The sequence below is a fragment of the Gopherus flavomarginatus genome, chromosome 9 (assembly GCF_025201925.1).
Source record: "Gopherus flavomarginatus isolate rGopFla2 chromosome 9, rGopFla2.mat.asm, whole genome shotgun sequence".
NCBI lineage: Eukaryota > Metazoa > Chordata > Testudines > Testudinidae > Gopherus > Gopherus flavomarginatus.
The window spans coordinates 53943145-53955733 of record NC_066625.1 but is presented as its reverse complement, the minus strand read 5'-3'; the positions used below and the strand labels follow the sequence as shown (position 1 = coordinate 53955733).

At 48.3% G+C, this 12589-nt stretch overlaps 1 protein-coding gene across 1 annotated transcript; it reads right to left on the bottom strand.

The window, feature by feature from the left end:
* Positions 1-327: 327 nt before the first annotated feature.
* Positions 328-12081, bottom strand: CPLX3 (complexin 3). Its single transcript, XM_050966852.1, has 3 exons — positions 11499-12081; positions 9682-9769; positions 328-1582 (listed from the first exon to the last, which is right to left on the bottom strand). The coding sequence occupies exons 1-3, from the start codon at positions 11657-11659 to the stop codon at positions 1358-1360; spliced, it is 474 nt and encodes a 157-aa protein (XP_050822809.1). The 5' UTR covers positions 11660-12081; the 3' UTR covers positions 328-1357.
* Between the last annotated feature and the right edge of the window lie 508 nt (positions 12082-12589).

The window sequence follows — 12589 nt, the reverse complement described above, 5'->3', positions numbered from 1 at the left end:
GATCTGAGTCCACTGAGTTCAATGAGGCTGGGAATGAGCAACAGGGGATGGATCACCTGTTCTGTTCATTCCCTCTGGGGCACCTGGCATGGGCCACTGTTGGAAGACAGGATAATGAGCTAGATGGAACTTTGGTCTGACCCAATATGGCCGCTCTTATGTTCTTAATGCTTTTTAAAAGGGATCACAGTCTATGGTAGTTTACTGAGTCCATCCTTGGCTATTGCACAAAGACCACTGACTGTACAGGGGGAAAATATGGCCCATGCTGGACCACCTATCTTTTTAGCATGGAAATACTTGTGAGAAAGAAATGCATAGAGATCTCCTGGTATTTATTCCATCAGTTATAGCAATACCATAGAATAAGGAGGGTATATAAGGGGTAGAAGGTCAGACGAAAACTTGGCATGGTTACATCACAATGTATAGACAGATTTCCCCCTCATTACACAGAGTTGAATTATCCTCTCTCCTTCAAGGAACATGAATTATTGTAGGCCCCATATCATAGAAGTGACACAACATTTGAAACCAGTAAGTGAGGTTTCTTACATGGAAGGGCGACTGTGGTCTAAGCTGACTGAGCACCCACCAGTCTGGACTCTATTCCTGATCCTGCCGCTGACTTGGGCAAGTAGCATAACCACTCTGTGCCTCAATTCCCCTCCCCCTTCTAAAATATGACCGATATAGCTGTCCCCTCCTTTGCCAAGTGCTTTGAGATCAATGCACGAAAAGTGCTATCAGGGCAAAGTAGTAGTATTATTTCTTGGCCTTAGTTACTTGTATGTGGGAAATTTCCCTGTCATGGCTTGTGCCTGGAAAGCAAAGGGAACACTGGTCATCGCCTCCAGGAGGTTTTCTCCAAATCTCCTTCACCAAGATGGGAGTGAAGGCAGAGCAATGCCAGTCTGCTCCTCTAAAGAGGTTTTTTGCTCCCATTCACAGGCATGGCTCAGCAACCCTCAGCACAACCCTCCCTCCCTTCTGCACTCAAAGATTAAAATGGGCAGAGAAACTCAGTCACCCATGTGAGTAGTGGCACAGGCAGTTTTAGATCTGACCTCAGGAGGGGTGCTGGGGGCGGAAGTGCTGCCTCCTGACTCCAGCCTCGCACTGGAAAACACATGTCATGAGAGGAACAGGACATGTAAGTCTGTTTTGTGGAATCTAGGCGGAGCATGGGTTTAGAAAAGATATCCAAGTCACATAGGGAAGGGTGACAAACTCTGTGGGGTTCCCACTGGTTAATTTTCATACACCATCATTTCCCCCAGACCATCCACTTCATCTCTCCCCCCCTGCAATATTATACGGTTAAGAATGGGGTGTTACATCGAGGGAACCAGCTGCGTCACATAACAGAACACTTTTCAGCTGACTGTTTCAGGTCCTCTAGCGTGGCCTGGGCTTTATCCTTCAGGGAATCAAGGTCCAGGTTCTGGATGCTGGTCAGCTGTCCGATAACAGAGTCCTTTTCCTCTTCCTCCTCGTTGTCTTGCTCGATCATCTTAGCCAGCTCCTTCGGGAGCTCCACGTCCCCTCCTGCGAGCTGGATCTGACTATCATCTGTTTCATTCTACAGGGTCACATCGATCAAAGAGAAGAGCATGAGTGAGTAGTTCAGAATCAGGCTCTGGGACAGAGATAAGGAAGGAGAGAACAAGTAGGAAGTGGAAGAGAATAGAAGCCCCAGTTCAGCATTGTTCTTAATCACTTACTCAGCATTACACATGTGCTTCAGTGCCACTGAAATCAAAGAGACTGAAACATATGCCTCCATGTTTTGCTGAGTAACGCTGGATTTCAGCACATGCTTAACTTTACTCAGGTGCTTAAGTCACCTGCTGAATCAGGATCAGATTGGGAGGATTAATACACTGACGAACCATAGAACGCCTTTGAAAGAGTTGGCACAACAGCTGGATAGGATCAGTAGCTACTGCAGAAAAAGATTCACGGAAGAAAATTGTCTGTGTATTTGAACAAAAATATCGACACTAATGAGAGCTGGGTGAATGAGACAGAGAAACTTGTGAATTAATACGTGTTCCTTCACTTTGAACATGTTTCCCCCTCTTGTGTGTTTACAGAAACAAACCCCTGATCAGTCCAGTGACCTGGCACTAATGTTGGTAGAAAATGATTTTTGGCCTGCGTATAAGAAGTGCACGTGTGCTTATCCAATAGGGACACTGAAACAATGGCAAAGGACTGATCTGACCTTTCAAAACTAAATCAACAAAGGGGCAATTTAGAATATTCACAATCGAGTCAGAGAATTTCTAAAAAGTGCTTTTTTGTTGAATTCACTTAAAGAAACTGTGATGCGCTTGCGTTATTCCATGAACAAAGAATGAGGCTGAATTATCGTAGATTAAATTGTTTCCAGTGAATCATTCATACAGCTCTAAGCAGATGTACCACAATAGGAATTAGCCTAAGAAACAGCAAGTGAAATGGAGAGGGGAGACAATGCCGGCTGAAGGAAGATATTGTTACTCTACTGTCAATGAAATCAATAGGAGTTAGGCGCCTAAATACCTTTGAGGATCTAAGCTCAAGTGACTGACTTCAGTGGAGTTTCTCCTGATCTGCTATTTATATTGAGGTAGCAGCCAAATCCCAGGTGAAAATGAGATCAGCGAGAGTGGATGCACAATGGGGTTTTGCAGACAGAGAGCGATTTTGAGCAGGAGAAGGTGAGTTGACAGTACAGCAGAATGCCTCACATGACAGACTGCCAGAAAAAAACAGATGTACACGTAAGCCTATTACTAATTGCCACTCAAAGGGACTGCTGTCCTCTGGCCAGCCGGACAGGTGGCTGCATAATGCAGTGGTATTGCTAGCCGCTAGGCATTAGCAGGTGAGCGTCAGCACAGGCGTCCCAGCGCAGAGCTCTAAGGAAGGCATGAGAGTGTTACACTGTGGTTTTTAAGAGGCTGCAGAGCTGGTATTGTATCTAATCCACCAGTCAGGTTTAAAAAGGGGTCTGATGACTCAGTTAGAGGAACCCGTTATCTAGAAAAATGTCATTGCTGTCACACTAGACGCATATCTGGTGGTCATCACCAGGGCAGATGGAGTTGCTGGTAGTGGTGCTGTTTTTCTATATCACATAATGTTTAAATGTCATCAGGGAGCCAATCTGAAGAAAATCAAAAAAGTCACAAAAAGGCGCATAACTTGAAGATACATTGTCTAATTTTAACCAAAATTGGCAGCAAGCTTTTAAATAAAATTGATAGAGCAACTATATACTCAAACTAGTACTGGTTGTGAAAATTTGAGAACTGTGTATCCCCAAGTGATATATTTGATGCATTTTCCTGTCCTTTTCGGCCTTTGTGTAAAGTGAAAGTCTGTAGTCACACAACAGTATGAGCTCTTTTCTACCCTTTAATACATCAAAATGTTTGTCATTATTTGTAGAGTGGACTGATATTGAGACTTTTTTCTGTCTGCTATTTTATATTTTATGATTATGGGCTATTGTCCAAAGATTCCTGCATTGGCAACTGATGTTAATTCAGCGTATACCATGATGATGAAATATTTTGAGGAGATGTTCCACTCTCTGAGCCAAGACTGGACCCATGTCGTGTACGATGAAGCAATCTACTGCAAAGTACAGATTATGAAATGGAGGAATCAAAAGGAATTTGGTCATGGCCACCTTGATGTGGGAGGCATGCATCATGCAAAGAATGTCATGGTGATCTAGGCAGTGTGATGTAGGAAAGTGGGTTTGAAGACATCCTTGTGGAAGCCAGCAACTATGGTGCTTCTGCCATCAGCCATACTCTAAGAGCATATAACTGTGGTGTTGGAATCCACAAATTTATAAATGAGGCAATGAATTGCTTGAAATGGATGGCACTTGGTGATTCCACGAACAAGGGTGAGAAGATGAGGAGAGATGCATCTTGGAGAAAATTCAAACACCCATTGAAGCATTTGAGGCTGTGGAGAAGGCACACAGCGAAAACAGAGTGGAAGCACAGAATGCTGTGGCAGACTTCATATACAGAACCCAGTCTGCTCATGGACATTTATGTTACCCAAAGAACAAACTGTTCAGATACATTTCTGTTCTGGGAGAACTATGTAATGGATTTCTCCCAACTACTGATGGATTACATAGCAGCAAAGAGCAATGATAACAAGGCTAGGGAACTTGAGACATTTGTAGTGTGGTCACATGAATTATGCTCGGTGGGGATGTGTAACTGTAGCAGAAGCCAGACTTCTGGAGGAGCAGAAGCCAGCTATATATCATGCCCAACTGATAGCCAAGGAGCAGTATACTGGACTGCCAGACCCTTCAGTGGCATATGGCGTGACATGGCCATCGAGCAATCTCTCAGCAAGGACTGTGAGAAGCATCAGCATCTTTGACAAAAGATAAGGCTCTGACCAAGTATTACCTGACTGCACATTATGAGGCAGCTGTAACAGCTATGACAAAACTAATGTGTGGAATGCAGCCTTCAGCAACAGAGTTCCACCAAGAAGCTACCACACAGCACATGGCTGCAGATGAATCTGCTGTCCCAGATATTAGAAAAGTTGTGACTGAATGACAAATCCTTTTAGCCCAGATGACAGACAGCCACGTGTGAACATTGCAACGTCTACTAGGGCCTGACCTGAAATTGCAGAAAGTTTGTGCATGAGAAGTGAGAACGGCCTACAAGAAAGGAAGCAGTTTGTAACCAGTAGGCTGCAAAGGGGTGAAGTAGATCTCTTTGATCCCACAGAAAGGACTAATCTCAAATCATTTGGTAATCTCAACAAGACAATCGAACAAAAGAAGCAGAAGATAGCACAAGAGACAGCTATTGATCGTCAGATATTCTGCAAGCTGACAGTTATTGCCTAGCACAGAGAGGTTGGTAGCCAGGGTATGATGAAGTGTGAGCTGGCACCTGTTCCACTTTCCCTCTTCAACTTGGATGGAACTCTAAGAAAGACCCCAAAGAGCAGCACATTGTCTTGGCTGGAGAAAAATCTATCAATGGTTGAGCTACCAGCCTCCTGAGTGCCAACATTAGCTATTACTGACGTCATGAGGATTCTGCCAATGGTGTGCACCAATTCTGCTAAGTCAAAGACTTTTGGGGAGCTGTCTGATGGGCAACTGACTGGGGGGGGGTGTCCTAGCCGTGGGGTCAAGAGTGATTGATGTGTTTTCTGTGACACAATACATATTTAATACAAAGGGGAAGTTGAGGTGGCAGACCTCTGTTTGCATCCTTTCTCCTCAAGCACACAAGAGAATGGAACCAGGGTCTTCAACAGCCCAGCTGAGTGTCCTAACTGCTGGGCTAGAGAGGGCTTCTCATGCCAGGCTCCTCTTTTGGCCCTATTTTAATATTTAATTAAAGTGGACCAGCTTCAACTGGAAAGATTGAAGGAGCTCATGGCTTGTTTCTCCTCAGGCAGCTGGAAGAGTTGAACAAGGGATTTCGGCATCTCAACTGAGTACCCAAACCACTAGAGAGAGCTATTCTTGCTTGGTTTTGCCCAATTGATATTTAATTAAAACCCAGGGGAGCTCGCTGTTCAAATTGCTTTTCGCCATCAGGAAGCTGGAGGAATTGAACTAGGGTCTCCAACCGGCTAGGAGAGCACCCTAAGCATAGAGGGCTACTTGTGGCTGCTTTGGCTCACTTGATATTTAATTAAAGTGAGTCAGCTGCAACAGGAAAACCCGTGGGAGCCCAGCTTCTGAACATGTCATTGCCTAGATGTTAGGACAGTCACTTGCGAGGTAGAAGAGCCCCGTTCAAATCCCATCTCATCAAGCAGCAGGGGATTGACCCAGAGTCTCCCACAGCCTGAGTGAGTACCCAGACCACTGGCCCACTGCATGATTCTCACACTTTCTGTGGCCCAATGAATAGTTAATTATGGAATTAAAGTGGAACAGCTTTGACAAGAGATGAGCTCACTTCAGAAGATCCCTTAGTTCAGTGATTAGGGCTCTCACTTGAGTGAGGGCAGCTCTCTAGTCAAATCTCTTCTGCACACCAAGCAGAGAATTAAACTGACCCAGAGTCTCTTGTATTCAGGGCACATAACCCAACCATTGAGTTACAGCCTAAGGGTGGCTAACTCCACTCCCACCCCTACACCTTGTATGGTGTTAGGTGGCCTATGAGCATGGCTACCAGAGCGAGCCCCACAGGGAAGCTATGCAGGGCCCTGCTTATTGCCTCTGGTTTGAGAATCATGCTGGGGTTTAGGCATGAGCAAGGCATCTGGTGCCTAGCAGGAGGCAGAAGTGCCCAAAACTGGGACTTGACCTCCTATGTCCCTTTTTGGAGCTGACTTTGTGTGCCTTGGTGCGGTCTGTGTGCCCAAGCTTAGCACCCCTGAATTCTGGGGTCACGCATGCTCAGTTCACACCCCAGCTCAGCATTGCATGCCTGCTGCATCAGAGCTGTCTGTTCCGCTGTCTACAATGCTGCTGGAGTCCTCTGGAGAGTTTGCCTCATTATAAAGCCAGGTCAGGGGAAAGGGCAGCTCTAGTCACCAAATGACCCCCCAAACTGTACCCCAGATGCTATTTTGGGTCTTCACCTGGCATAGCAGGGCTCAAACCAACCTGACACTGCATTTTCATTTTACATCATTTTTAAATTAAACACAGGTCATCTGCCAGGAAGGGAGCTGTATCCCAGGAGCCTCTTGACCATGACCTCAAATTTGCACCACACATGGTCCCCAAAGCCTTCTCCTAGCATATACATTTCCAAGCCAGTCTGACTCTGCCTATGACCCATAGAGCATCTGGCATTTCATATCTGGCTCACAACAGCACCACTTTATAGAACCAAAGGGACAGTCTAATGGTGCTCGGATTTTTGGACGTCAGATCTGTGTGTTGGTCAGCTCAGGAGCAGGCTAGTGAGATATGTTCTGTATGAACACTGCTCATTTTCCCCTCAGCTGTGTGCAAAAGAAAAATGATTTCTTCCCATCCCAAGAACAAGTGTGAAATACCAGCTGTGGTATGTCAGTAACCTAACTGCAGGCTGTTATTTATCAGCCTGCTCCCATTATCCACAGGATGAGCAGTTCTGAGGGCAAAGAGCAGAAACACTCAGCCATGGCCACACATCAAAGATGATCTGACAATCCAGGAGGTAGCTCCGTCTCTGCCTGTTGATGGCTTATTAAATTAGGACTGTTACTTTGAATTCATGGCATGGACAGACCTGACCTCACCAGAGAGGTAACGGAGACCCAAGCAGTAGCTGAATCAAGTAGCCCTTGCTCAGAATATTAGGAAGATTTGAAGGTAGGTAACTTCAGTCCAGCCCATTGCTGCCTTTTCAGGGGCAGCAGCCTCTGTCTCACTGGTATCTTTGTTCCAGTGTGATAAGAAGGAAGCATCTCTGCATAATGGGCGCTACCCGTTGTTTGCTAAGGACAAAACAAATGAGAAATTGCCAGCGACAATCGCCTCCTTCAGGCAGCACCTGAAACATGGTAATTATCAGCCACACATATGGAATCATGTACCAGCTCAGTATCTTTGTGTCCCCTGTCAATAACAGATGGGTGATGGATAGCAGGGGACAGCTCGTTCCCAAAATGACTGTGTTGGCACTTGCTCGAGAAGTCACCCTCACCTTTGTGCAGTGGGGCTGTGAGAGGACCTGTGCAACAAGGAGATGCAAGTACCACAGGGAAGCTTTGGTGTGCTCTGGTGCATGCAGCTGTGGCAGGGACGAGTGCAGCAACAGCGTATTGCCCACATCAGACACAGATTTGAAGGGGGAGAAAAAACGTTTCAACTACTTGCAAATCATGGGGACTATTTTTGAGAGTAAATATTGCTCGAAGGGGTGCTGCATTAGCCATTCAGTAGCTCATAGGTATATGGAGGGTTATGTAAGCATATATAGTTACACTTTGTTATACACATGATATATCAGACAAGACTTTCTAAGCCCTTCTACTAAGAGTCATTACTGTTATATAAGCGGTTTACAGATATTGTCATTATAGTCAGTGATAGTAAGACGATAATAATTACTTGAATACTGCGTGCAGTTCTGGTCACGCCATCTTAAAAAAGATAAATTGGAATTGGAAAAGGTACAGAAAAGGGCAACAAAAATATTAGGGGCATGGAACAGCTTCCTTATGAGGTGAGATTAATAAGACTGGGACTTTTCAGTTTGGAAAAGAGACAACTAAGGGGGGGATATAATTGATATAAAATCATGACTGGTGTGGAGAAAGCAAATAAGGAAGTGTTATTTACTCCTTCTCATAACACAAGAGCCAGGAGTCACCAAATGAAATTAATAGGAAGCAAGTTTAGAACAAACAAAAGGAGTATTTCTTCATACAATGCACAGTCAGCCTGTGGAGCTTTTGCCACAGGATGTTATGAAGACCAAGACTATAACAGGGTTCAAAAGGGGGCTAGATAATTTCATGGAGGATAGGTCCATCAATGGCTATTAGCTGGGATGGGCAGGAATGGTGTCCCTAACATCTGTTTGCCAGAAGGTGGAAATGGGTGACAGGAGCTGGATCATTGGTGATTACCTGTTCTGTTCATTACCTCTGGGGCACCTGGCATTGGCCGCTGTCGGAAGACGGGATACTGGGCTAGATGGACCTTTGGTCTGACCCAGTTTGGCCATTTTATGTTCTTACAGTTGTACCAGGAGTGCTTTAGACTCACGTCTCCAGCTGAGCAGATAACTATGTTTTATAATTAAGGTTAGAGGTCTTATTATCTGCATAGCTTCAGAAAAATCAGACAGAAACACGTTTATCAAATTAGCCCATTATACAAATAATGACAAATATTTTGACATATTACATGGTACAAACAAGCTCATACTGTCGTGCAACTACAGATTTTTGCTTTAACCAAGGGGAGCGGGGAGATGGAAAAATGATAAAATATATCACCTGTACTATTTTGACTAAGTGGTTGCATTATCAATAGTATTTCAAAACTTTCTGCCAATTTTGGTTAAAATTAGACAATGTTTCTCTGAGTTATGGCCCTTTTTGTGAGTTTCTGTGTTTTTCCAGATTGGATGCCTGATCACATTTAAATATAAAGTGATGTAGAAAAAAAAAAACTGCACCACCACTAGCATCTCCATCCACCCTGGTGATGAGCACCAGAGATGTGCCTAGCCTGTGAGAGCAAGGACATTTTTCTAGCTGATGGGTTATCCCTTAGTGCCCCAAATGGGTCTGGGCTGCTAGACTGGTAGGTAGACTACGGAAGAAGCAGGGCAATCAATTGCAGCCGAAAGGCCTGTTGCTAGAGGAACGCTGAGTGAGAGGGGATGTGACTAGAAGTGCACAGTCTTGCCTCAGGGGAATTATTACCTTCCTGGGAAACTGACTAGAGCAGAGTGGTTCTTGGGAATGCAAACCCTGACTTAGCTGTAAATAGGACACAATGAGCCAGGCCAAGGGCTGATCCCCTCTCTGAGCTCATACTTTCCCAAGAGCGTGGGGGTGGGTGGGGCAGGAATCCTACCTCCTGTACCCCCATCCTGGTGTCTAACTGGTAGCCTGCCTGGAGACAAGCTGCTGAAAAGAATGCCCTTGAGGAACCATGGGCTGGGATCCAGAGAGTTCCCCTGAATGCAGGGCTGCTGACAGAGGTGAATGCGACTTGCTCTTTACCTTGGGGAGCCGGTACTTGTCTCTAAAGTGGGTCCGGAGCGTGGCTCTCTCTGCTTTGCGCTGGGTAAACTGGGCATCCCGTTCCATTCTGGAAACAACATTAGAAAACAAAGACTGTCAGCCTGCTCCCGCTTTGCTGGCTAGGCCAGGTCGGGTGAGGAGGTGTCCAATGCAGGTCACTAATGCCCATTCCATGAGCGCCCGCATGCACTGAATGGAAGTCCTGATCTGACATGAACAGGTCTTAATTCGCCAGATGGGGCTCAAAGGCTGCTTTCCAACTGGCATCTGGGAAAGGCTTTCCCCACCTGAGCCTCTCTCCTACAGCCACACACATGGGAATACAGCATCGGGGGAGCGAGTTTATTGCCAGTTTCTATTGCAAAGGCCTGCCTGGGCATTACATATAATATAATCAGCACATAACACATGGTGGAAAAAAAACCCTCCAGTGTTTACAGTCAAGAACAAATACATGGATGACCCCCCCTGGGGGGTTGCAGTTATTTTGGGCCGTCTCTCAGGATCCTCCCAACTTTAGTTTATTTAATGGTCAGCCAACTGGAGGCTAGAAATCCTGCTGGAAATGGACACAACCTTCTCTTCAGCCTGCTTATTTGTTTCTTCAAGTCAATTACCTTTCCGCCTGAATTTCATCGCCACAGAAATCAGTCACTGCATTAGCCCAGGGTGAGATGCAAAGGGGTGCAGCAAACAGGCCTGGAGAAATTCAGTGATCAGATTAAAGCCCCTTTAGACAGGTGGCGGTAGGGAGGCTCTTTCTCCAGGCTTGTCTTTGTCAGGTTTGAAGGCTCTGCGTGTGCGGAGGAAGCCTGGATTCAATCTGGTCCAGATTGTGCTAGTTCACACCCAGCGCTCCGCGCCTTCAACGCGGACAGACATTCGCCGCCCTTCGCCCCAAAAAGGAGGAACCGGAGACACCAAACCAAACGTCGGGGGAGAGCCATAAAAAACACCTGTAGTGGCGTGTGGCCCAGGAGGAGAAGCCAAACCCATCCCGCCGATGCGAAAGCGGATTAAGAGATTATGGGCTTTATTAAAATGGCATCATCAAAATTCCCCGCCTTCCACAACCATCGGAACGTGGTTAGTGCAATGCCGCCTTCCGCCTGCGTTTCCTTTGACAGGGCAAAGCCAAGGTGGCCAGCTGGCAGTCCTGGGTGTAAACGCACCAACCAAAGACCCCCCCACACCGCCAGCAGCTTCCCAAACTGCAGCTCCGCTTCCGCGCCGGCTCCGCTGCGAGTTTAGGATCAGGAAAACTCGGGGGTTGCCCAGGCGCTGAAGTTAGTTGCAGCCCAGCAGCACTTTCTGCCTCGGCGTGCGCCGGGCTTCGGGCTAGAACAATTCGCCCAGTTCAGCGGCCGCCCCCGCACCCGGCGGTTTGCTGGGTCACAGGGGCGCTGAGTTCGGTGAGTGCCTGGGCCGGTGAGGCAAAGAAAGTCGGGGCGGAGCCGCTGGGGAATTTCCCGGGCACCGCACTCTCCACCGCACCCCCCGGCTTGCATGCTGGCCGCTCCCCTGTGGGGCAGCCCCGATTCGCTGGCCGGGAGCCCCTTGCTGCATTGAGCAAAAGCCCGAATGCCCCGGACATTTTTGGAGGGGCGGGGGGGGTCATGAATCCCGTGGCCAAGTTTAACGGGTTTTTTTTTTCACCTGGGCCGGACGGAAAGCCCGTCAGGGGAGGTGGGTGAGGGGCTCCCACGGTCCGAGGCATCGGCCCACGGGGGAGATGAGGCGGCCAGACGGGTTAGCATGAGCCCCCCAGGCGCGCTCCGGGAGCCCAGCGCACTTACTTTTCCTCCACCAGCTGCTTCTGGTATTCTTCATACTCCTCCCGCGTCATCCCCTGGGCTTCGGCCGGGGATTTCTCGCCATCGCCCTTGTCCTCGCCGCCCAGCCCGCCGGTGAGGTTCCTCAGCTGGCCGCCCACCATGGACTTCACCATGAACGCCATAGCGGGGGGGCCGGGGGCAGCGGGGGCTCGGCTGAACGAGCAGCAGGTGTGGCTGGAGCGCTCTGCCCCCGCTAGGCTCCCGGCGCCCCGCTCAGACCAGCCCCGCTCCGCCTCCCATGGACCAGCGGCTCCGCTCTGCAGGCAGGTTTACGGGTCGGCCCCGCGAGCCGATGGACAGCTCCGAGCTCCCCCTTGCTCGGCCGCGCGGCCAGCGCCTCTCTGCGATGCACTCGACGGGGCTTAGGGACCAGGTTCAGCACCACGACGCGTGGACAGCGCCAGCCGAGCGGGGTTGCGTGTGTGCCAGAGAGGGGCGAGGGCTCCCCGCCTTCTATAGGGGAACGCGCCCCCAGCCGTGCTGAGCTATTCTGAGCTCGACTTGCAGCCTCCCGGAGCTTTACTCTGCCCCCTCGCTCCCCCTCCCACCCCACCCACCGCGCCCCTTTGGAGAGGAGGATTAACTTGTTTACTGGTGTGACGCCAGCAGACCACATGGCTCCAGCCCCAGCCTCCTGCCTACAACCCTCACCCTAGCTCCGTGCAGCTAAAACACGGGGCGGATGACAGCGAATTAACATTGGCGAGGCTATTTTCACACCCTGGCTACAGCGTGTGCGTGCCTGAGAGTGAGAGCGAAGAGACGGAGATGTATGAACGTTCTGCAGCCTCCCTATGGGAGAAATCATCAGCCAAAATTAAAATCCAGCCTGGTGATCACTGTAAGAGCGATACAATCTGCCCCTCCCCGCCTTTAAAGGGTGAGTATTGGCGCTGAGGGCAGTAGTTTGCCTCTCCAGAATAGTGCTAACAATGGCAGGCTGGAAAGTTGTCAATGTTTTAAGGCAGGGGGTCTCAAACGTCACTGCACTGTGATCCCCTTCTCACAACAAAAATTACTACATGGCTGGGGCGTGGGGTCGGGGAGTGACC

Excerpts from the sequence above, each read along its gene's own strand:
- CPLX3 (XM_050966852.1), bottom strand. The coding sequence starts at position 11,659 with ATGGCGTTCATGGTGAAGTCCATGGTGGGCGGCCAGCTGAGGAACCTC. Across the intron at positions 9,770-11,498 it reads AAGCAGCTGGTGGAGGAAAA|AATGGAACGGGATGCCCAGT; the intron begins GTAAGTGCGCTG and ends TGTTGTTTCCAG. Across the intron at positions 1,583-9,681 it reads ACAAGTACCGGCTCCCCAAG|AATGAAACAGATGATAGTCA; the intron begins GTAAAGAGCAAG and ends GTGACCCTGTAG.